This window comes from Poecilia mexicana, unplaced genomic scaffold (genome assembly GCF_051168715.1).
Source record: "Poecilia mexicana isolate PSO_F unplaced genomic scaffold, ASM5116871v1 scaffold_17, whole genome shotgun sequence".
In the NCBI taxonomy this organism is placed as follows: Eukaryota; Metazoa; Chordata; class Actinopteri; order Cyprinodontiformes; family Poeciliidae; genus Poecilia; species Poecilia mexicana.
The window spans coordinates 11,732,875-11,757,786 of NW_028263386.1; the positions used below are offsets into that span (position 1 = coordinate 11,732,875).

The following is a 24,912-nucleotide window of genomic DNA, read 5'->3' on the forward strand; positions in this document are numbered from 1 at the left end:
TGCTGTAAACATCAGGCCAGTTTCAGCTGTCCATTTCAGCAACAGAAGAAAAAAAAAAAGGATTATTCTGCTATCCAGGTCCAGATGGTCTGTTCCCAGGCTGCATGTTCAGACCTTCAGTGCTGCTAATATTTACTGAGGGAATTTTCTGGGAAAAAAACAAAAAAAAAATCATCCAGTGCAGCTTTAAAATATTCCAAGAAAATGTCTTTTAATGATGGAGACACGTGGAAAAAAAAACAAATAATTGATAGCAATGAAAATGCCTTTCGCATTTAGGCAGCTGCATCATCAACTTTCTATGTATTAGATGAGTAGGGGACATTTTATCTGTTTCTTATGAAACTTTGAAAATATTTATTGTGCCTTGCTCTAGGTCACATTGCAACCACAAAGTTATTATTTGAAATTTAATGTTATAAACCAACACGAAATAGTGCATAGTTCCGAAATAAAAAAAAATTAAAAAAATTGCATGGTGTTGTAGAAATAATAATCTGAAAAGTGTGGCAGTCACTTTCACTCAGATTTCCCTTTATTCTGATACCCCTAAGTAAAGTCAGAAGTAACCTATTATAAAGTGACACTGAGTGACCTAAACAGTATTATTATTATTATTATTATTATAATGATTATAATAATGATATATAATAATAATAATAAATAATACATTTATTATTGATTATAATAAATAATAAATAAACACAGATCTTCTATTAGTTGGGCCAGATAAAAACCCACTGAGATCAAGACGTGTTTTACAGACCAAAAAACAAACGTTTCACAGAGGGCTGTTCAATCCATCATATGAAAACAGAAATAATTTTGCGCAAGTGCAAACCTTCCAAAACATGAGCATCCATGTTAGCTCAGAAGTGACTTTGGAGGAGCTGCAGAGAATCACAGCTCAGGAGAAAAAAGTCTATTGACAGGACAGACAAAAAACTTTATGGAAGAGTGGTAAAAAGAAAGAGTGTTGGGGCGGGGGGGGGGAGTAAAGATGAAGTCAGTTTGTAGTTTGTGATCAGAATTTTGATTTGTGAAAGTCAAAGCTGAATAACAATGAATACAACTAATTTTACATATTTATTTAATTGTAAAAGAGACTTTTAGCAACTTCCCTCCAGAGGCTCCCCTGTAAAAGCATCACGTTATTTCAACATTTCCCTTTAACCTTCAAACTGCTAACTGATCAGGACTCGTACTGTTCCTCTTTATGCTGACTCCACCAGAGGACTGCATGACGTTTAAAAAGCAATCCCTCGCTGCCCCCTCCCCAAACCGTTTGCCAGGTGGTGTGAAGCGAGCTTACTCTCAAGCACTCGTCACCACTCTCAGTCTGGAACATGGAGCCCTGAGTTATTTGTGTATCATGTATTGATTTGGAGGTACAAGCCCAGGCTGTAAAGCAAAGATAAAGAAGTTAGGCATTAACTTTTTCTTTTTTTTTTTTTTTTTCTGGGGGCTGGAGGGTCAATCTGAGTCTGTTTCACAGAGTTGGAACCCAACTAGTAGAGATGAGGGGGGGAAAAAAACCTCATGGACTCTGGATTATTGATTTTTCTCTCAGAACAGAAAAAGGTATGTGCAGTCAGTATTTCCCTGTGAGCTCAGATAGAGCCGCTGCATTCCTGTCTACTCCCTCCAAGGTCACTGCCCGCTCTCGGCTCGGCTCGGCTCGGCAGGACCTGGCAGCACCTGCCAGAGGCACGCTCTAGTGTTTGCTGCCTCTGTAGAAAACCCCTTGTTTGTCGTTTTTATTTTTTTTTTCCCAGTAATGGGAAAGGAAAAACACTCACAAAAAACATCACACTGAGGAATTCAGCAAAAAAAAAACAAAAAAAACAACTTACTGGCTTCTTCTCTGGTTTCTACCCAAGATCACACGGATAACAAAATGTTGAGCCCTCACCACACAGACAGGCGGCTGCGAATACTGATAAGAAATCCTCACCTGGGACCAGGCAGGGGGACGGATTCATCAACACCACCGCGTTTGCTTAGCCGAGAGCTGAATGCGATGAGGTTTGCACGTGCTGATTAAGCACGGCTTCGCCATTGTTCAAGCAAACTTGTAGTGGTGTGAAACTAATCGCATCTAAGGAGGGCCTCGGTGTGACGACTGCTTCATTATTTGAAGAGTGTACTCACTAACTACTTTCGTAAACTGATAGTGGCTTATTTTGATTTTTATTGAAAATAATCTACCTGTTAGTTTGTTGCCCGTTAGTTTGGTGTAATGGCGCCTTCCAAAAGCACTCGGAGCATTTAAACTTTGGCATATTTTTATCAAATTATAACCACAAACAAAATGTGCACAAAGTGTACAAAGTGTGCACAAAGTGTACTTTAGAGGGATTCTATGAACCAGACCCAACACAAAGTAGAGTAAATCTGTAAAGTTGAAAACTGTTACAAGGTTTTCCTTTTTTTTTTCTTCTTACAAAGAAAAATCTGAAAAGTGAGGCAGACACATGTTTTCATATCCTGTGAGTTAATACTTTGACAGTACTCTGCAGCGACCCGTAGCTGTGGACACCTAGACACCGAAAGGTTTGACCATTCTTCTTTTCATTAAAGCTCAACCTCAGTCAGAGCAGATTAAAGAGTGGATGTCGTCCCAACGAGTCTCAATAGGATTTAGTGGTTTGGTCTTTGACTAGACCACTCTAACACATTAAAGTTTTCTGGTTTACCTCTTGCTTTATGTTTCCCTTCAGTTTTGAATATTTTTCACTAAGTTTTCTTCCTGACTGTCTGTCCTATTTCTACTGAAATGGGACATTTCATGCCTCCACACAGCATGACACTGCCCCTACCATGTTTGGGAATAATGTGCAGGTCAGTCAAAAAGCTCAGTTTTGGTTTAGTCCTACTAGTTCGCCTTCTTGCACATTTCTGAGGGCTTTCATTCAACAGGGACTGACTTCTTTCCACTCTGTCAGCAAACACCAGGTTTGTGAAGTTCATGACTTAAAGCTTCACACAAACAGGAAAATTGTCATAAAATGGCTTCATTTTTATTTATTTTTTTTTGCAGCTTGTTCTTGATGCACCATCTTGGCAGAAAGGTTTTCTTTCATGCTGTGTCCAACAACTATTATATAACAAATGCCACATGCTCCCCCACCTGAGCTATGGATCACTGCAGCTTCTCCAGAGTTACTATGAAACTCTTGGCTGCTTCTCTGATTAATGCCCCTTCTTGCCTGACCTGTCAGTTTGGGTGGTCAGAAGGCTAAGACACACACTTTTTCGTTTTCAGAAGATGAATTCCCAATGAAATCTTAAAAACCTCTTATAACCTAACTCTGGTTTAAAAGTCCCAACAACTTTAATCCTGATCTGTCTGCTGCGATCCTTGGCCTTCATGTTGCTGTCTATGTTCTCTAGCAAACTCCTGAAGTCTTCACAGAATAGCTGGATGTACATTTGGATTAAACTCCACACAGACTCTACTAACCAATAGGGTGTCTCCTGAAGACAATTTGTTGCATTTTGATTTTATTTAGGGGCAACCGAGGCTGAATACGTATCTTGAAAACCAGAATCCCTTTTGCTACTTTTTGCTTATTTGTCACAGAACATCCCAGTATAGTACACAGGAGTTTGTAGTTGTGAAATGACAAAATGGAAAACGTTCCAGGGAGTGTGGATTTCTGCACTGTAATTATTATCCAGTCATTAGGTTGCAGAATTTCTAACCTCATCAGAAATGTTTTTTTCAGTCTCAGCATCAAACGAGTTTTACTGTTCAGGCAAAGGTTACAGCAACACGGTTTTATAGAATTATTAAGTAAGCAATTATGATAACTCACTGTTTTAAAGATAATCTAGAGATAAGTTTCTGCCAGGCTCACACTGCAGTTTGCCCTTTAAAGCTGCTCATCCTGAGGGGGAAAATCAATGCTTCTCAACCCGAGCCTGCTGTGTTTGGAAAACCTCCCCAGTTCCTAACTCGCTGAAACGTTTCCACTGCTTTCGGAAAACGGGAATGATTTAAATTTCAAATTGCGTCTGCAGGTTTGCACATTGCAATGACTCTGCTTGTTAGTGGCATTTTATCAAAGCTCATAAACCTTGAATGACTATATATTGATAAAGACTGTTTAAAGTGTCATCGGAATGATAACATTTGCACTGTAAATGTGGCTCCAGTCTCCAATCGAGCTCAGATGATAAGGAGGGCACATGTTGGTGTGCGGCTAAAAGGACAAAATCCGCTGAATATTTAGTGGGGGGGCTATTAGGAAAAATAATAATAATAATAATAAAGTGTGGCGCAATCCCTGAAGTTCATTTGATTCATTTAAATTTGAATTAAACGAGTTGGTCAACTGATGGGTCACAATGCAGAAAGTAAGGCAAGAAAAGCATTTATGATGGAGTCAGATTCCCCTCAGTGGACAGCAGATAATGAAGTGACCTAATGTACGACTTCCTGACTCCACACATTTCCTATTTTGGCTTAGCATGGTCTCATGATGATTTAACGCAGACTAGATTAAAAAAATATATGGTTTTACATGAACGGATTTAAGCTCGTTATAGCAACCTTTTCATCTGTGGTGTGTGTCAGGAGTTTGCCGGTGTGTTTTCACCCTGTTTTTCTCTCTGCATGCATAAATAACAATAAGCTGAGTGGTTTGACACTTTGCCCAGATCAATATCAATAAAGCAATCAGCGTGTCAGGGTCCTACAGGTTTCAAACAGGGATCTCTGGGAGAGGATTAGTGAGTTTATGGCTTTACACGGCGAGGTGCGGCTGTTGATCGCAAGTAAACTCTCACAGATGGAAAAGAAAAAAAAAAACAAACATCCATATTAGATTCAGTATCACTGGTGATGACTGAGCTGTGACAAGACAGTGATAAACACACACACACACACACACACACACAATCACATAACCTCAGTAGGTAAACACCCACTCCTGTTAGTACGACTGAAATTAACATTTAGTTTCTAGAGAAACGGTCCCAGAAGCGAGGCCGTAGCTCAAGACCCCTCCCTTCTTTTCTGGTACTCGAAGAGTTTGTCCAGACAGGCAGAGTGCACTTTGCTCTCAGTCTGATCATAAACTGAGACAATAAATTCAACCAGACTTCTGAACTGGACAACATGAGAGAGAAAGAAGATGAGGCAGAGCGGGGGGGGGGGGGGGGAGAGGGGACCTTCAGACCGTCAAGGATCAATTCTTCCAACGAGGCAGGAAAAACAGAAAGGGCCCCCGAGTGGCCAGAGCAGCAGACGGCTCTAAAGAATCCGAACACGTCTTAACTGATCTCTGTGGTCAGACTGAATCATGGAAGAATTGATCCCTGCACCTCCAGGTGCTGGAAAAACAGACATCATAAATATTGAGGTTTACAGCAGAAACAATGTTGTTTATAAGTGTGCCAGGAGGATCAAAATTAATTTCTCACAGGGGAGCTAATTAATCAATATGAACACTCTGGGGAAACGCATATCATCTGCAGCAACTTAAATCTCCCCTTAACCTCATGCAGGTTTAGCGCGGTTGTTTGAAAAGAAGCGTAGCAAAGCGGTTAAAAAGAAGCTGCTCTTTTCAAAGACAATGTAAAATACGCCTTTAGTTTTCTTCTTATTTAAGTATTAAAAATAAATAAATAAGAATAGAGCCTGGCTCTTTTAAATGTAGTCTAGATTAGCCTGTAGATTAATAATGGTGAGTAAATTCTGCTGTCCTGCAGTGGCCTGAGGTCCGATTAGTCACTGGGTGTGCTGCCACCTTGTGATGTGCTCTGAGCCCTGCAGGTCAACTCTCATATAGACACAGTACACCAACTGCTGCCTGCATCATGCTTCAGCTAAGTTTAAGTACACTCATCATGGGCATGAATATCATAATCATCTTGGACTTTTAATTCTGTTTTTTTTTTTTCAGTGTTTTTTCATCATATGGCAAAGTGAGTGATTAAAAAAAAAACAAAAAAAAAATGCTGAACTTTGAGTTGTCTGTGAATTAATCTATGTACACTGAAATATATACAGACACCCCAATAAATATTAGTGAATCGTATTGAAAAAAATGATTAGTTGTTTTCTTATGGCTACACCGTTCTCTCCTTCACATTGCGTGTGTGGAAATGCTCTTACTTTCACGTAGCCCTGCATTTTACTGTTGTTCTCTTCGAATTGTACCACTAAACCTTTCCAGTGATCACCGATCAGACCATCTAAGATTTTTCCCATTCCACTCTGACTGCAGTTTTTAATAACGCAGTGAACAGTTCTCAAGCCAGTTTTAGTATTTTCTGCATCTCCTTGTCTTCTGTGCTCGGTGCCATTTGACCCTTCTTAAACAGACTAACTTCTTTTCCACAACAACAGGATGTGTCTTTCCATGAGAAGCTACTTTCCATGAGTAGCTTCTTATTAAAGAAATGATAAGCTCCCCATTGCATCAGCTGAGGTTAAACAACTTGTTGCCAACAGGAAAACAGTTGCCCATGCAGTAACTATCCAGCAGGAATCTCACGTTTACTTAGTTAAATTCAGGTGGAGACTTTTTTTTGGGGGGGGGCAGGCAGAGTATTCTCAATAGAATCTGGTATTTAAGGCACTTTGCTCAACATCACTATCTTTTTAAATGATTCTTTTTAAACACATTTGAAACAGCTGCACTGTTTTGAATGTGCTATCTACATAGTGATGATCCTGACTACCGGCGGTAAACCAGAGCCCTCACCATGATGCTGCCACTACCATGCTTGACAGCTGGCATAGTGTTCTTAGATTTTAAAAGTTCTCCTTCCACACTTTCAAATAACAATTCTTGTCCCTGGCTCTTCAGACTATAAAAGACAGAAAACATCTGGTAACATCTGGTCAGTTGCTTCCTTCTTTGCTAGAATCCTCTCAGTTCACACTGAAGATCTAAATCTCTGGTGTCAGTTAATGATCGGCATTAGCCTCCCCATTTCTAATCATTCTGACCGTTTTCCTTCCGTTGCAAACAGTTTGGGTCACTGAAGTAAAACTTGGACACAGTTTAATGTTATTTCACGTGGATAATGTTCTCAAACAGGCACTGAAAAGGTTCTGGAGCGGATAGACCAGGTTAACATCAAGTTTCTGAATCAGTCGACCCGTCAGGCTTTCTAAAATTTTAAAGAGCTTGCTAATAATCCCGGCCCGTGGCAGGAAACAAATCAATCTGAATGACCTCCATCATGTCTGATAAGAAGAGTGGTTGGATATCCAGCCAGGATTAGATCAGGACATTGTTGATGGCTAATGAAGTGTGGTCTTTCCGCGCAACTGACATTTATCTGCATAAATTTGACCTTGAATGGATTAGAAAAAAAAAAAATCAAAAATCAAAAAATAAATTAAAATCTTTGCATCTAGTCAGGGTTTTAAATTTCATTCAAGTCGTGTGGAGTTTCATTATTTCATCCTGGAAATAGAACGGCTTGAATAAATCATTGAAAACCCCAAACATATAGAACATTCCTCCTGATGATGACAGCATATCAACTCCTGAGTGACGAGTAAAGAGCAAATGAGAGAACTGGACGGATCTCTTTGCCCTGCAGCATGCAGAGCCCAAACACAGATGGCCTTCTCAGCGGTCACAGTCCAGACCAGAGGTAGGTCACCTTCCTGCCTGTCCCCGGCTCCTCTCCTCTCCAGGGGCTCCAATTCATCGTTACGTGTCGCCAAGCTGAGGCACCATCACTCCCACTCGGGGGAGGTGGGCAGCGGGTGGATTAGTTGACCTTCTCCTGGTGTGAGAGCAAAGGCCCCTGCAGTCTGGTCAGCAAACATGGCAGGTCTGGAGGGAGCAGCTGAAACCGCTGGGCGAAGTGGTCAAGGATGCTCCCCAGGATCAGGACAGAAGGGGAGATAGCAGCGTCTCCGGCAGCCTGACACTCGGTCAGCGTGGCAGCATGAGTCTGCAGACCGTCTGAGGACGACGCACGAGCTGCCTGCTCCATCAACCAGCTGACCGGCCACTCCGTTGGTTTTATAGACTCGGTGAGAACAAACGCATTCAAATGTCAAACACTCACCAAAATTTAACACTCTACGACTTCCTTGGGGCCCGTCTACAAAGTTTGGAAAGACAGAAGGAAGAAAACAAGGCTGGATAGAGAAAAAATAAGAAAGCAAGCAAGAAAGGACAGAAAGATATGAGGAATGAAAGTGAAAGTACGAGGGAGGGGAAATTACACGGGAAAGACAAAGGCAAGCAAAAAAAGGAAGAGCACATAAAAGACGACAAGGAATGGAAAAAAAGGAGAAGGAACCAAGAAAGCAAGAACATAAGGGTGGCAAGAAGGAAAGATAATTAAATAAAGGACACATGGAAGACTAGAAGGAAAGAGAAGGGAACACAAAGGACGCAATAAAATGAAGAGGGAAATCAGAATGGAGTTGATGAAAGACAAGGAAGGAGAGAAGGTGGTACACAACAGAGGAAAGGACAGGAAGACAGGAGGAAAGGATATTAGGCACGAGGAAAAAAAGAATAAAAAGAAGCACAAAGGATACAATTCTTAGACAATAAATTGAAGTGTATGCATGGGTTCTCTCCAGGTGCTCTTCCTTCCTCCTGCACTCCACTAAGACTGCTCCGTCAACCTGACCCTCTGAAAGCTCTCTTAGATACCAGTGTCTCTGTCTACCAGTTCAGGGTGAACCTCACTGTTTGACCAACGGGGATAAACACCAGCAGCCCTGAAAGGATAAAAAAGGCATGGACAATGAGGACATCTAAAACCAAAAAGCTGAATGCACAAAATATTGGTTTATTTTACCTATTTTATCTGCTACAGATGGCAACTTTGCTTAAGTAGCACCAGCCATGTCTGGGGGCTTTCAGCAGGCTGTCAAAGCTCAAATCAGCGCCACAGAGGCTCAGCGCGGTGGAACAAGTTGTCATTTTTGCTCTACATGTACCGAGAACAGGTTGAGTATAATAAATGTGCTTTGAGCAGCTGCACATTGCTGCCGCCTGCCAGATCCTTCCACGTTATGAATGGAGCAGTCAACGAGCTGCAACATGAATGACCTTTGCTCGTAATTGTGCGAGGTCTCCTGTCGTCCTGTTAACCAAGAAAGATGTTTTGTTTTTTAATCCTCTCTCATGCAGTTTGGCGTTTTTCTCCTCTCTCCGAGGAGCAGAGCTGACCTATCACACGCTGGTGCCAAGTCATCATTAGGCGTCAGTTGTTTTCAATTACCCCACACCTCTCCTCCCTGCCACCACGTCTCCTCTGAGAGCCAGACGCAGCACAGCAGGAGAAAAGCAACAAAATGCTAATTTTCTTGCTGACATCTGAGCTCGACTTGAATAAACAAAACAAAAACAAACAAAAAAAAAACGCAAGCTGACGAACACCACAGCAGTGGAAGGATTCGCGGTGAGGGGAAGGAAAAAACAAAACAAAAAAAAAAAACAAGAAACGGCACTTTTAATGTCACGTGGTTCATTTAGGACTTTATTTCTGGGGTATGGTTGTTTTAAAAGCACTTGATAGCAATACAAACTGAATGTTTGTTTTTTTTTTTTTCCAGTGGTACAAGTCGTACTGCATATGTCAAACATTCATGCCAAAGATAACACTACCGATACATGACCAACAGGACAGCTCGAAAATAAATTTTAAAATGTTTTTATAACAACCATAATATGACAAATACTACAATAAAGCATATTAGTGCTCCTAGCTTAAAGTTTCATCATAGCCAAGGAAAAAAGGGAAAAAAAAGAAAAACAAAATAAAATAATTGCTTTGAGTCCTAACAAGCCAAAAAGCTTGTTTGCGGTTGCAAATTTTCCACATTTCAGAGGAAGCCAGTGATCCGAGTTCTGACTCCAGATTAAAACGCTGTGGAAAAGTCGCTTCACACCTTTAACACAAATGCATTTTATTTTCCCATGACGCAAATGAGCTTACACAGACTTACTTCAGGAAAAAAAAAAGAAAAAAAAAAAACAAAACACTTATACCGTTAAACTGCTACAAAACTATTGTCAACAAAAGTACATCACATATTTCAACATGAATATCAAAGCAGAATGTCTGAGACTTTGAGGCTACATAGTCAGAAGGCAGTGACACCTACAAAATCCTAATGTTAGGGCAAACATACAAAATAAATTATTCTACACTTTCTTATAGATTTGTTCTCTCTATGCTTAATAAATGTCGACTCTGAAGGGAAAACGTTTAAATAAATCTTTTTTTTTTAATGTATTTTAGATCAAGAAAACCTAATTCCTCAAACATGCAGGTGCATCTCAGTAAATTAGAATATCCATGAAAAATTGATCTATTTCAGCAATTCAAAAATAAAACAAAGTTTCTATATCCATTGCACTCAATGTGATATTTTTGATGTCTTATAATTTTGGTGACTATGGCTTTCAGCTAATGAAAATCAAAAGATTTTTAAGTGATTTGAATGCAACTAATTAAACAACAACATTGTGGCCAGCACAGTCGGGTTAAAGACAGCAGTGAGATCCTTCAAAAGTGAAAATAAAGAAACCTGCTGTTTAGTGCTGCATGCAAGCACCATTAATGGGAAGTAAAAAACTCTTGCATAAAAATGTTAAATATGTAACAGAGTGTTATTTCTGTCCGTTTTCATTAATATGGCTTATAGGTGATGAAAACTCAACAACCAGACTTTGTGGAAATTTAAACGTTAAAATTTTGCAACACACTGAATTTTGGGTTTCAAATTGGTTGTAGTTCTAATTACTATAATTAACACTTAAAAATGTATCACTCTGTGTAATAAATGACATCATTCAAGTTTGACTTTTTGTTTAAAGGAATTAGTGTTATGAATTCACTTGCCAAAGATCTTCTATTTTACTGAGACGCACTCGTATTGTGATAAAGACGTCTGGCAGCAGATGGCACAGACTCGTCGAATGCTAAAACTGCAGTGCTTGCTAGAATTTCAACAGTTTAACACGGAGTTACGTCAGGGTGCTTGTTCTCCAGATATGTTTGCGTCACATTTGTGTGCAAAACGGTTACAACACAGGCTGCTCACAGGACAGAAAGCTGAATAGGTCGGTGTGTTTAAGTCCACAAAGCAAAACTCGAAAGTGCGTTGCAACACTGTCGTCGTTACAGCTCGGTAAACAAAGGTCAGGGTGTAGTGTGCTACCTGCAGGCGGTCAGATTAAAATGTCCACGTTCTGTTCGGTCACTGAGCTGAAGCGGACCTACAGGTTCTTTTCAGGTTTTCTAGTGCAAAACTGCCAACCATTTGGTCTCCTACTGGGAGGACAGTCGGGGTATAAAGCATCAAATCCAGCTGAAAGTACGACAGAACGACATGCCTCGAACTTTTCATACTGTCATTAAGTCCAAATCTGGAGCTTCTGATAATACATTTGCATAAAGATTTTAAAAATACAGTCAAACTTGACGGCAGCTGTCACAGACTGTGACGCATGCATGAGAACTTTACGCCAAAAAGCAATAAGACAAACCTCCTCTTGTCAACGGCTGTGAATTTAGCCTAAGTTGGTCTTTGGAAAAATGCAGAGGAGGATTCAGCTGAACCTGAACTTCAGTCATTTGAACATAATAAAAGCCGAGAAAAAAAAAAAAAAACACAGAAAACTACATGGAGGAGAAGACAGTGGAAGAAGAATATGATTCCAGCAGGATGAGCGTCTGTCCGGCTGCACTAGAGACAAACAAAGACAATAACAGCCAGAGTGATCAGTTCATACGTTTTTATCTTTGTAACAGAACTTCCATCTGAACACACAGTCAAATCAACAAACAGCATTTGCAGAGAAGAGTTAAGACGTGGCTGGCTGACTCGGCAGCAGCTGGTGTGGATGCGCCGTTTGTGGGAGTTGTCATCGTTAAAAAGGAGGAAGAGGAGACCTAGTAGAGGAGGATCCGGCGCTCGATGGCTTTGCGGCAGATTGGGCACTCGCTCATTCGGTCTCCGCACAGTTGGCAGGTGCCGTGGCCGCACATGAAGATCATGTTCTTCAGCCGGTCCAGACACACCGGACACATCGTCTGGAGGAAGGAGATACCCGCGTTTATTGTTATGGCTGGGATCATTTTACGGCCTAATTCAAGTAAGGACATAAAATGACTCACAAAAGTGTTCATAACCCTTACTAGGGTTGTCATGGTGATGCATCTCAAACTCATACAAATATTTGGAAAATACTCAAAGAAAAGTCCACAGAATTTTTTTTTTAAAGCATTTGGTTCTTTCTAATAAAAATCCATAATATAGCAGTGGGACAATAATCCTAATGTAGTAAGTCATAAAAAAACTATTAAGTAGCAAGCTGCTCAGCATTAGCCAAAGAACAGACAACTAAACACATAATATAAGTTTTTATGCATTTTAATATCCTCAAAAGGAATCGAAAAAACATTTTTAAGGTATAAATATGGATTTGGTCCACATGTACTTTGGTTCAAATAGACAAGGATGTGGTTTGCAGAAAAACACTTTTTACAGGGAAAACAAAGATCAAAGGGCATGAATATTTTTAGAAGGCTCTGTGAGCCTAGGGGAAATTTTACAGCATGTGGGCTGCAGTTTCATTTTTTATTGTAAAGTTAATTATCCACATCATGTTTTTGTTCTCACCTGTTCCTTGATGTCTTGAAGCTGTTGCTGTAGCTTCTGCACATCAGCGTTTACATTTGTGTTATCTTTATCCCTCTGCAGGGCTGGGATGTTTCCACTCGCTGTTCGAATAGAAAACGAACATGAAAACACGTTGAGACGTGGGGGTGGGGGGAGTGCCAAAGGACTAAGCACATTAGTTAAGGCTACGGGCCACCTTGGATTTTACCCTACACCTATAAACTTTACTGCCAATAAAATAAATAAATTAAAAAAAAAAGAAATATAGCTGCAGCAGCGTTGCCATTCTGACAAGATCTTGGCAGCGAGTTACATATGAAAGCCAGAGTTCCATAAACAAGCAGGAGAAACATGCATTTTGAGTTTTTATTGTTTGGCAGATCACTTCTGGCTCAGTGTTTTGGCACACTTTCTAACCATTCCACCTCAGTAACCCATATAAGGAAACGACCGAAATGTTCACCTGGTACAACACAAATCATCAGGAGGCAAATTTGGAATAGCACATTCCTCGATGCGATTGTGAAAAAAATGCATATTATTTGAACAATTTCACCTACACTTTTGGGAACTTTTAATCCCAGAATCTGCCAGAAACAATGAACTCCAGAGTGACATACATCATATGGGCATGATCACCTGTTAAATGTGTGCGCTAGTATGCGGCACTGAAAAAAGGGAATGGGAGTCAAGAGAAGGGGAGATGGGCCAGGGCAGCACTGTTGAGGTGGTGGATGGGGAGGGGACTCTTTAAAAGCAAGGCTCTGCTAAAGTGGGGGTTGGGGGGAGGGGGGGGCTCAGGGAGGTATACTTACACCAACTTAATGCCAGATTGTTGGGCTGGAGAAGATCCTGGGATCCCCCTGCCATAGTGTTAGAGCTCCCTGCTGGAAATAACCAGTCAACATTTGTTATAGCAGGAGCTGCTCTCACCAGCTCAACTGTCAACTGGCTACTGTTAACTACAGCCTCTAAAGGAGACAGGCTTTGAAGAGGAAACCAGAAAGTTGGAAGCAGAATGGAAAATGTAGATCATAGCAGCATATTTATATACTTTTTTTTGCAATCAGCCAATGCTTATAACTGATTTGGATGTTAAAATAAAAAAAATAAAATAAAAAAAATAAAGTCTGAATAAGTTAAAAGGGAGGTAGGTGTGAATTTTAGGAAGGAGATTTGCTTTAAAGCAACAGTTTGTTTAGGATTGAAGCATTGGATGCTGCCCCTTGCATGAGTGTATGTGCGTACTGGTTTGTGTAGCTGATCAAGGCTGCCTTTAAGACCAGCTGCAGAGAGCGAGATGCAAATAGGGTGAATGTGGAAATAGTTTCCCTTTTATCTCAACATAAAACATGAAAAACACCCAATAGCGAGAAGCACCAAAATAAATTCCCGAAAATTAAATTAAGTCATAGATGGTTTCTATAACAACTTAGGATCAAACAAAGATAAGATGATTAAATGTAAAATAAAGAAACTTTAGGACTAATTTCACATCATTTCTCCTTATCTAATTCAGAAAATTTGCCAAAAGGAGTTTTTATTTACTAAATTTTTTTTTAGGTCACTGCATTTTACATCAATGTCATTGGTTATACTTTTAAATAATTAAAACTATTAACAGCTATTGATTGCTTCTCTGTTAAATTAAGTGTTATTTAATTTTAAAATTAAGCTTTAGAAGTTCACATGCAGTTCATTGAGGGAATAAATGATTTTGGACTCTTAATGGTACATGTGAACCTTTTTTTCTTCTGGATGGAACAATTTTAATAAAAATCCAACAGCATTTAAAAAAGAAAAAAAAATAACAGGGTGCATAAATTTGAATTTATGGTGGATTTTCAATAAACTACACAGTCCCAAAATGATAAAAACCGCTCTGTTAATATTTTTGCTAAATGCCCCCTAGCAAGTTATTCCTCCACCACATGTTTTACAGCCATAAAAGAGCTTCTTGCTGCACATGGTTGAATTTTTAATATTCTTGGTGAACTGGTCGGGTGTATTTTAGATTAGGAGAGTTTTCCGTTACCAGGCCTCCGCAGAACTTCATGACATTGTGAGGAGGTAATTCAGTCATTTGATTTAGGTGTGTTAGAGTAGGGATGGTAGGGATGCATGTAAAAGTAGCAGACGCACTTTAAAAACTTTAAAACTGATTTTAAATTGATAAAGCAAGCTAAGGGAGCTCTGGGAATGACCCCGATCTCATCGATATTGAAACTTTAAACCAGATCTGAGTTAAGAACCCAACTGATTTAAATACTGCCACTAATAATGGCAGTGAAATACTCCTGCAGAAATATTCCTGAAGCTTGACAATGATCATAAAAAGCAGAGGAGTCTTCATCCACTTGACACTAAAGCTAACATTAGTTGGGACTTTTGAATATATCTTTGAGCCTGTATTTCTCATTTTGACTTTTCGTAGATTAGAAAAAATTCACAACCAATTAGAATTTATTCAAGTCTTTTTTTTTTTTTTGTGCACTTTAAAAGTATTTGAAATTGTAATATTAACATTATTCAACCCACGAAAGTTCAAATAAAGCTCAAAATTAATGACACTCATGTCAAGGATGAATGTATGTATACTTTTGAAAATAAAATTTCGTGTTTCAGGGATCAATCGGGTAGATTTTAGTCAAGGCAGCAAAGCTTTAGAGAACATTCTTCCATCTAGGTCACTTAAGTTAATACATAGAAATAAGCATTTAGAATGATTGCAGTGATGAAAACATGCAGATTTAATAGTGCTGCTAGTTTGTTTCTAATTGATCTCAGTTTTGTTATCAGTGTCTAAACTAGAATGAAAAAAAAAACATCATGAAAGTAATGTCAACTAAATGGCAGAAACAATAATAAATTCAAAATGACTAAAAATGATTTAGAAAAGAATGAAGAAATAAGAAGGGAATGAAATGTAAAAATGGATGGATTAAAAGGGAACACTTGGAAGATTCACTCACTAAGGTCATCATCATCATCATCATCATCATCATGATCAGCGGCATCATCCTCCATACCTTTCCCTCCGCAGCAGAGAACGAAGGGGGTGCGGCGTTCCACCACAGCCCGGCACTGTACGCACTTCTTCATGAGGCTGGCACAGTCTGCGGAGAACAGGCACGTGCATGTTCACATCCGAAGGTTGGCGCAAATATGGGCGGCCGGTGTCAAGATCAAGGCTACTGAGATGTAATGTGTGTGTGTGTGTTGACTTACTCTCACAAGCGCACATGTGACCACAGGGCTGGAACAACACAGCGGCCTTTTTGTCAGAGCAAACTACGCACTCCTCAATCTGCAGAGGGACGCATAACACACAAAGGTTCGTTTAGTCTTAGTCATCAATTTTTCAAAAGATATGGCTGCTTCAGAAGGTGGCTGTTTTGTCTCTTGACAAAATGTGTCGAGAGACACTTTTATCGTATGATTAGAAATAAAGGAAAGAAAAAATACAAACATACTTACTCCAGTTAACTTTTAATTAAACAAAAATATTATAAAGCAGTAAAGCATAAAGAGACACTCATCCACAACTAAACACCAAAAAGTACTTCAGTTTCACTCAAAGGACATTTTCCAAGTGCTTAAAATGTTTTGAATTTCAATGAAAATGTTCCACTGCTGGATTTCCCCCCCACCCCCGTCCAAAATTCACTTTGTTTATTAAAACAGCGGTAGATGATGATGATTGCTTACAATTTTCAACTGAACTAATAAAGGTAAAAATGACCAACAAATAATTTTAACAATAATAATAATAATAATAATAAAAAAAACAGGTTACATATTTTTAAATGTAAGCTGTGGTGAGGATTTTAAAAACACAAAAAAATAAAGGCGGGAGTAGATTTAAAAAAGCTTAATATTAATGCAACGCTTTTTACAGAACTTATTTTGCACACATACTATAAGTATGAGGTTATGAAACATTACATTATACAAGAAGTAGACAAATCAATCTATAGTTATGAATTATGAAGAACTGCAGCCAAACTACACTACAAGGCCTAATAAATATGCCAATATATTTTCCTATGAAAACAAAGAATATGATTAAATCAGCTTATAATATTGTAAGTCTACACACTAATGAATGAAACTTGTAAATTATTGCAGGTGCAAAGGATAGAGCTGGGTTTACATTTTTAATTTTTTTATGTAAATATGATACAAAATATATATACTGATTATTGTATAGATATCATATTTGATTGAATAATTTGGAGATATTTTCAAAATCAGCGTTACTTGTAGCTGACAAATATGTGCATAAAATAAAATTGGTCCCCGAATAGATTCCTGTGGGACTCTACGAATATACATAACAAATTTTTAATTATTAAAATAATTTTAAAGCAATGTGTGTTTTCTCCCTGCAAATTGAAGCCCTGAATAAATTTTTTTCAGCCAACTTCTGTGGAACACTTCCTTTTAAAACTCATCGATTCTCACATATCAAGCTGGGTTTCATCACTCTGTTCTGTAGCAGCACCTCCAGAATCTCTGAGGTGTTCAATATTACCTTTGTTCTGGACTGAACCTGCTCCTTACAGATGAGACACTTCTTGACACGCGGCGAGCAGAGCGAGCAAGTTGCGATGTGTCCGCAGGGCCCAAACAGAGTGTCTCTCTTCATGTCCGAGCAAACCATGCACTCCTCCAGAGACTCGATGTTGCTGTTCAGAGACGGGCTGCGGGTGTCCACCTGACCGCTGGAACAATAAGAACAGTGTTAATGGGAAGATATTAGAAACAAGGGTGGATGAGGAACTGCTAATTAGCAATGCCTTATTTAATCAATCTTTTTTTTTTTTTGCTTCTTCTTATGAAGTTTGCATACTCAATAAGCATAAAAACTCTGTTGATACTTTGAGATATTCTCCATTGTCTTTACATTAAGTTCTGCCCACACACTCTCCAGGGCATAACGTCACATTTGCCATACAGACCAGACTGATATTGATCTTCTCGTTGAGTTCTCGGCAAGAAAGCCGTTAAATGCGTTTTCCAAAATGTCAACCAACTCCTGGGATGTTTACCTACTCTTCTCTTTGTGACATTTGGCCAAGGCCTTACAGAGACTGGGGTCCGGACAGAGGTCCAGAGGGGACTGGCCCTTTTTGTTGCGAATGGTCAGGTCTGCACCGTTTGCTGCCAGGAAACAGGCGATGGATGCTGCGCTCTTCTTCTCTGCTCCCTGGGTGCCCAAGCCCATGATTAACTGCAGAGGACGACAGAAACAGAGAAGAAAAGATGGAGCCTGAGACACAAACAGCTTTCAGGAGCATCCTGATACTAACCTGAATGCTGCCATTTGAAGCATTGAGTAAGTAAGGAGGCAAAACGAGTACCGTGCCTCATGCCACTTTGACCTCTTCATATTTTATTTTTAAACAACCACAAAATTTAGTACGTTTTATTAGAATTTTATGTGACAGAAAAACAAACATGAAAAAAAAAAAAGCAACTCTTCAAATAAAACATCTTTTGGGCTTACATGCATGGTGAAATACGGTGGTGGCAGAATCATGCTGTGCCTTTCTTCAAGATGTGAGATTAAAGCATGAAATAATGTAGAAAACAAAAACAAAGGAGTGTAACTATTTTTTTTTTTTACAAATCTATGCATATAATATAGATTTTCATGTTGCTAACCTCCATGTTCAGTTCAATACAATTAAGCTAACCAGAAAGAGATGTCACAACAGTATAACCACGTCAACCTGTCTCATCTCCCTTCCCTGCATAACTCATCACCTCACTCATTCAGCTCAACTGCAAAGCTCCCCCAATCACAACCAATTTCGACCTTCCATGTCTGAATCTCCTCAACCAGTAGCTTTTACATCTCTGCTGATGGAGCCATCGCGCCAGCTAATTCAATTCCCCTCTTAAAGGGAGGGAAGGGGTACGCGAGTGTGACCCAACTACATATTTCTCAAATTAGGCCTGCTGTCTATCCGTTTCGCTCCCCTGAGGGAGAACCGGCGAGGGCAGAACGCGGGGCTCGCGGAGGAGGTGGAAAAGCGAGTGGGTGGGAGACGGAAGGTGACAGGTAAGGAAAAATCTGTCGCTGACTCGAGGCTTTAAAGTCTCCCCAGCAGCGATTAATGATGTGCCGTTAACATGGAGAGGGCTTGGGTTTGACATGCCCCCTTTTGGCCCCTTCAAAGGATTCATCCGGGCTGGTGGAGGCGAAGCAGCGAGCCAACTGACTGCTCGGCGCTTCCACCTGAATGATGGGCTGGTGCAGACTCAGCTGTCCATTGATGCGGGTGATGGAGACTGTGAGCTTCCTGACTAAACGGGGATCTGTCGTCATCCTTCACGGCGAACCACAAACTGATTTTATTCCAAGCTTGTGAACTGAGGAAAACTGTGACAAGACAATGCTAAACAATCTAGCAGATGATAAATGCCAAAAACAATGACATGCTGCTTCAGTGAGCCGCCAAATGGGAAAAGGCAGGTAGCAGGATATTAAAGGTACAAGTATGAATTTTATAGATGCAGCTCGGCTGGAGATGTTCACGTGCTATATTAGTTTTAGAACATTTATTTAGAGCACTCTGCATCAGTGTTTTAGGTAATAAAAAGCTGCGTTTATTTATTTCTGCAGCTAACCCAGAGCGGAAGTATGTAGGTGGCTTCAACTTAAAATTTAGCAATTGTTTTTACAAATACTTAAAAAATGAAATCTATTACACCAATTTTACGATACAGATCTATAGTCTTATGTTTAGTGGATTTATAATCCTTACATTTTTTTTTCACATTTTGTCTCTTTAAAAACATAAATATTAATTATTCTAGTTTAGGTGATACACTAACAAAAAATAGTGTGCAAGTGTAAAAGGGAGTGAAAAATGTTTAAAAATGTATTCCTAATAAAAAGATGAAAATGTGAGGCGTCCCCATAAGTCAAGACTTGGTAAAACCACCATTCTCTGCAGATCCAGCAGCTGCGTGTCTTTTAGGACATTCCTCTACCAGATCTGCACATAGAGACAAAACAGCTCAAGGTTGGGAAGATTGGGTGTGTGGCGTCTGAAGAGCAATTATAAACACTTGCAACAGATTCTCAATTGGAGTCAGATATGAACTGTGTGTCATGAATATATATGTTTTTTTTCATCTAAACCATTACATGTGGCTCGAGGTCACTCTCCAATTGGACGGTAAATTTTCAGCCCAGGCTCACGTTTTTTTTTTGTTTTTTTTTGTATCTACTTTCCAATCAATTTCCAACAAAATATTTTGAAATCCCTCAATGTAACGTGATAAAATGATAAAAGGTTCAAAGGACATGAATACTTTCACCACGTACTTCAACGTGTTCTCTACCTATCAAGTACGTTTAAAAATGTGTTTCTGAAAACTTCTTAATCGGTGAAATTTTATGACACCGACACATTTGAAGTGTTGGAAAAGGGAAAGTTCAGAATGGAACTGAACGTACTGTGTTCTTGGAGGGTTCCCAGGGCTCCACTTTGCTGACATCCTGCATATCCTGGAGTTGCCGCAACTGGGACAGTGTGTGGTGACGCAGCGCCTCGTGAAGCGGCGTGTCCCCATCCTTGTCCTGCACGTCAAGCTTAGCCTCTGCCCGCACCAGCAGCTGGAAACAAAGGAGACATGAACAAAGAATGACCCCAACAGACAACCGGAATAAGGTAACAAACACAAAATAACTTATTTTATGCTACGGTGCAAATGCCACATCACTGATTTATAGTGCTGCCGTGTATAGTGGGCTTCAACCCTCTAATTATGGAGTGTACTTTTGTTTGTAGTCCACAAGATGGCAACGTGGCCGTCTTAATCCAACGCTACACATTTCCTCGAAGAGCATTCCCCTCCTCTTTGAGGCAGGACATCCAACCGTGTAAATTAACCTCTTCATCTCTAGGCCTCTTTCTGAGAAATATGGTTGAAAATACATGCCCAAAATGAATTGAATGTATCTCAAGAACTACAGAGTTTATTTTAATTGTTTTGGTATCAAAATAAAGGCAAGACTCTAGAGAATATGTTACAGCTCTAAAACCCACCCTGCCTGTTACTGAGGAAAGTGAATTAATATGATACACAGCAGAAATTAAGCAAAATATCTATTTCCGCCAAAAAAAAACCCAGTTCAATATATGAAGATTCCTTTCAAAGCATGTTTACTACATGTTTTGGATGTAGTAAACAACAGTACACAATCTGACCTTTTACTGTGCCAAGTTTCATGGAAAGAAAGTGAATCACATGAGTTTTAGAGAGGTACTACTTGATAAAAATCTAGGCGGACCTTCCAAATTAGCCATTTTGGCACAATTTGTGCCATTTGAACTTTCTCAGTTTTTTTTCTGTAGGTTCTGTTTCAATTATTTATTCTTATAGAATAAATGATTACTTGTCATAGATAAGTAATTACATCTAATAACAATTGTTTTTGGGGGTTCCTTTGAAAAAAAATTTCCTCCTGGAGTCTCTAGTCTGCGCTCTGCGCTCTGCAAGTAAAACCATGCAGTTCTCAATACAGATATGCAAACTTACGCGGGGCGGTTTCTCGGGATCCCATTGGCCAATTTTGATGATTGACACGTCTTTCGAACCGTCAGAGCCAATAGAATCCGAGGGCGTTGACATTAATACGGAAACTAAAGCCATTCACCAATTAGAGGACGGGAAACGCATGTGACGTGCATTGACGGAGTTCGCCTCTACATTTTTATATGGAAGCCCAGGAGGCGGAAGAGGCTCTGGGCAGAGCCGAAAACAGTATGAGATGGACTTAGGGAAAATGGATTATCGAACCAAGTGGAAATATTTAGTCTAATAAGGATTATGACCACGAAACAGCAAAGGTAGGACTGAATTTATGTTTTTCGCTTCGTGAAATTAGCGATTTCTTTTTTTCTTCTTCAGCTGCTGGTTCAGTGAGTTTTGCACGTAGCGTGGTGATTCTGGTATTGTTGGAAACGGCAGAGCTTCGGCTTTACTCTGGTTGATAGTTTGTGGGCTTTGGGAATAGTCGCTCTTTCACTGTTGCATTTTTTACCGCGTATGCCTCGTTAGCCTCGTTAGCATCTAATTACTTTTCGTTTTACCAAGCTACTTCGTGTTCAGGCTGGGTGTTGTTGATGTAGAAAATATTGTTTGTATCATTTAGAAGAGCTTTTTCCCGATCTGTGGATATGCAATATGCCTATATTGATAAATGTATAGCATGTTTTTTCAATCGATCTTGTTGCGGCAAGCGCAGAGGACCCAAATTTGGGTCCTCTCGCGACAAACAGGTTAAACAGAGGGCTGCAATCTATTGCCTTTTGTGTATAGGAGAGGGAACTAGCAGATAACTGAAGAGAGCATGTTCACTTAGTGGCACAAGAGGGGCATTAAAAGATTAGAAGAAGTGAGAGAAAGAGAAGAAGAAGAAATGAAATATAAAATACCAACCCGAACTATCTGAGTGTGCTGGCGCTCCACTGCAAGGTGTAATGCCGTCTGCTGGTTAACATTCTGAATGTCTAAGCTGGCGTTGCCCTGGGAGATGGGAAAAAACAGAAGAATATAAGCATAATACCATCTGGATATGTGGACATAGGTCACCAGTGTGTAAAAAAAAAAAAAAAGAAGAAGACATTAGATAAAAAGAAAGGAAAAACTGATTTATTTTCCATCATGCAAAGAAATGTTATTTTAGCAAGTAAAAGAGAAACAACTGGTCCGGCTTTGTGAGCCATGACAGCACCTTTTGTCATCCTGACCAGCAAAGTATCAACCAGCAAGACTGGAGAAAAATAAAATAATAAATAGAAAAAGAATAAAAATAACAGCATACTACAAAAAAGAAAAATGCTTCATGTGATTTTCATTTCCAACTGCAAACGCATCCTCTGTGGAGATGTGGAGGAAAGATAACTATTGTGATCAGGCGGTGTGTAAAATCCCAACGTAATAAGACTGACTGGGAATCTGCAGTGCACCTAGAAGTGTGGTGCAGTTTCTGAATAGAAAGCTGAGCCATCACTGCGAACAAGCCCATTGCAGGAACTTAGAGGGGGAGAAAAAGCTGCCCCTGCTGAAAGGTAGCTTGCACAGTGAATGCTCACGCATCGGGATGTTGCAGCAACATTTCCGCCTTGCACCATGTCCTCATTAACCCAGTTTTATCTTGATCAGGTGACTTTTCTGTAAACTCCTGTATGTGTTAGCCTTTAGGGAGCTAAACCTGCAATCTCTAAAGGGAGAAAAAAAAAAAAGGAAGAGCATGAACCTATAATTGCAAGTGAAAGAGGATATGAGGGCCGAGCAGCACTAAAGGATACCCCTGGAGGCTGAGTGAACCTTATGGATTCAATAAAAAATAAATAAAAAAAATAATAAATAAATAAATAAAAAACAGTTAAAGAAGATTCAACTGGTCTACAGCTTGCTGGCTGCAGGGACAGCAGCATGGGCCGCGTTCAATGGTCTTTTGTTGGCTGAAGTTAAAGCTTGGCTGATGCAGGCTGAATTACTGCTGCAATGCTGTTTTATACCAGTTCTAAACAGAGATGTCTAAACAGAAGGGGTTTAGATGTGTTTGGCAGTGGCCTATATCAGATGTGATCTACTTTGATTTTTTCTTTTTTTTTAATGTCATTTTTGTTTGCAAATTTAAATTGGATCAAAATGACAAGATAGGGCTCAAATTCTGTATTTTCTGCTTTTTATGGATATTAAACCAAAATGAATCTGATGGGCATCAGTTAAAAAAAAAAAAAGAAACCAGCCATGGTTTAATTTTGCTTGTTTAAAAATGAGTTTAGTACCTGGTGCACCAGAAGCTCAGCCACCTCCACATGGTTGTTGAGAGCAGCCAGATGCAGCGCGGTGTAACCGTCGTCCTTCTTCTCGTCAACGATCCACGGCCTCGGCAGTTTGGACAGCAGCACACGCATGGCACTGCAGAACAAATAAATAATCAAGCAAACTTACAAATAAAAAAAAAAAGGTAGGCAAATAAGACAAGTGCTGAGCTGGACTCGGGGATTCGATGCACATGAGAAAAACAAAAAAAAAAACAAACAAAAAAAAAACATCCTGAAAATTTAAAGACAGTAAAGTGTTTTTTTTTTTGTTTTTTTTTTATGGGAGGTTCCAATCTGATGTGCTACAAATTGTGTCAAATTTCTCATATACAATGCCTTGGAAAATTATTCATTCACGTACACATCCTAAAATGTAATTACTCAAATTGCTCACAATTACCAAAAAAAAAAGAAAAATTCTAATGGTAATTGGTAGAAATGTTTTTTTCAAACAGAGGTTTCAGAATAAAAGGGGGCAACATTTATATCATGTGTCTTTCCATTTCATATTAATGCACCATTTTTTGCATTGCTGTATCACTAAAATTCGAATATAAATACAGAGATGTTGTTCTTTGTCCAAATGTAAAAGGTTTAGGGTTGGTTCAAGTTCAAGAAGTATGAATACTTCTACAAGCCAAATTTTACTTTACTGACAAATTTCCCTACACACTTCGTTTCTTTCAGCCTTTATCTCCACACACAGATACAAAAACACCAAATCCGCTTCAGAAGTTGCTTTAGCAAGCAATATTTAAATCAAGTCCGAGAGCTATATGCTACTTTAATCTGTTTTCACATTTTAAATAACAAAACAAAAACTGCAATCTGTTGGTTTAGGTCCCACAAGCTTCATTCTGACACATGTGCAAAAGTGATGGGAAGTATGTATGTATATATATATATATATATATATATATATATATATATATATATATATATATATATATATATATATATACATATACATATATACATACACACACACACACACACACACACACACACACGGGCATGTGGTTGATGAGGAAATAACATAACACCAACCAGAGATCAAAGAAGTCAATTTTACATAATTGTCCCCCGTTTACAGTGTGTTTGAACTATTAAGTGTTTCTTTAGAAGGGGTCTCAAGTATCTGCAGATGGCAGACACTCAATACTCATCAAGATACTTGATGGCAGTATTGAAATCTGCAGATAAGCCCAACTAATACCGAGTGTCCATTGTATTTTGGAAATCTGTCAAAAAAAAAAAAAAACAAGCCAATCATCAAATAAATTCTTAAAAAAAGGGGGAAAAACAGTACTTTCCCTGATTACCCATAGAACAAAGAAAACTATTTTGTTAGTGTGCATAGTATTCTTTAAACAATCATCTAAGTGACATTAACAAATAAACACCAAAATATCTATTTTTCGTCTTTGAGGCGAT

At 39.2% G+C, this 24,912-nt stretch overlaps 1 protein-coding gene across 4 annotated transcripts in view; it reads right to left on the reverse strand.

The window, feature by feature from the left end:
* Nucleotides 1–9,442: 9,442 nt before the first annotated feature.
* mib1 (MIB E3 ubiquitin protein ligase 1) overlaps nucleotides 9,443–24,912 on the reverse strand; it is a 60,658-nt gene continuing 45,188 nt past the window's right edge. Inside the window, exons 13-22 of one of the 4 annotated variants that reach the window (XM_014998305.2) lie at nucleotides 23,440–23,572; nucleotides 22,082–22,168; nucleotides 20,094–20,252; nucleotides 17,674–17,855; nucleotides 17,157–17,346; nucleotides 15,851–15,929; nucleotides 15,652–15,738; nucleotides 13,438–13,506; nucleotides 12,623–12,723; nucleotides 9,443–12,033 (exon numbers count right to left, since the gene is read on the reverse strand). In XM_014998305.2, coding sequence (XP_014853791.1) covers nucleotides 11,893–12,033; nucleotides 12,623–12,723; nucleotides 13,438–13,506; nucleotides 15,652–15,738; nucleotides 15,851–15,929; nucleotides 17,157–17,346; nucleotides 17,674–17,855; nucleotides 20,094–20,252; nucleotides 22,082–22,168; nucleotides 23,440–23,572 — 1,228 coding nt within the window. In that variant the 3' untranslated portion in view covers nucleotides 9,443–11,892. Of the gene's footprint in view, nucleotides 12,034–12,622; nucleotides 12,724–13,437; nucleotides 13,510–15,594; nucleotides 15,739–15,850; nucleotides 15,930–17,156; nucleotides 17,347–17,673; nucleotides 17,856–20,093; nucleotides 20,253–22,081; nucleotides 22,169–23,439; nucleotides 23,573–24,912 lie in introns of all 4 variants that reach the window. The other 3 variants (XM_014998304.2, XM_014998303.2, XM_014998301.2) reach the window with 3 other exon arrangements.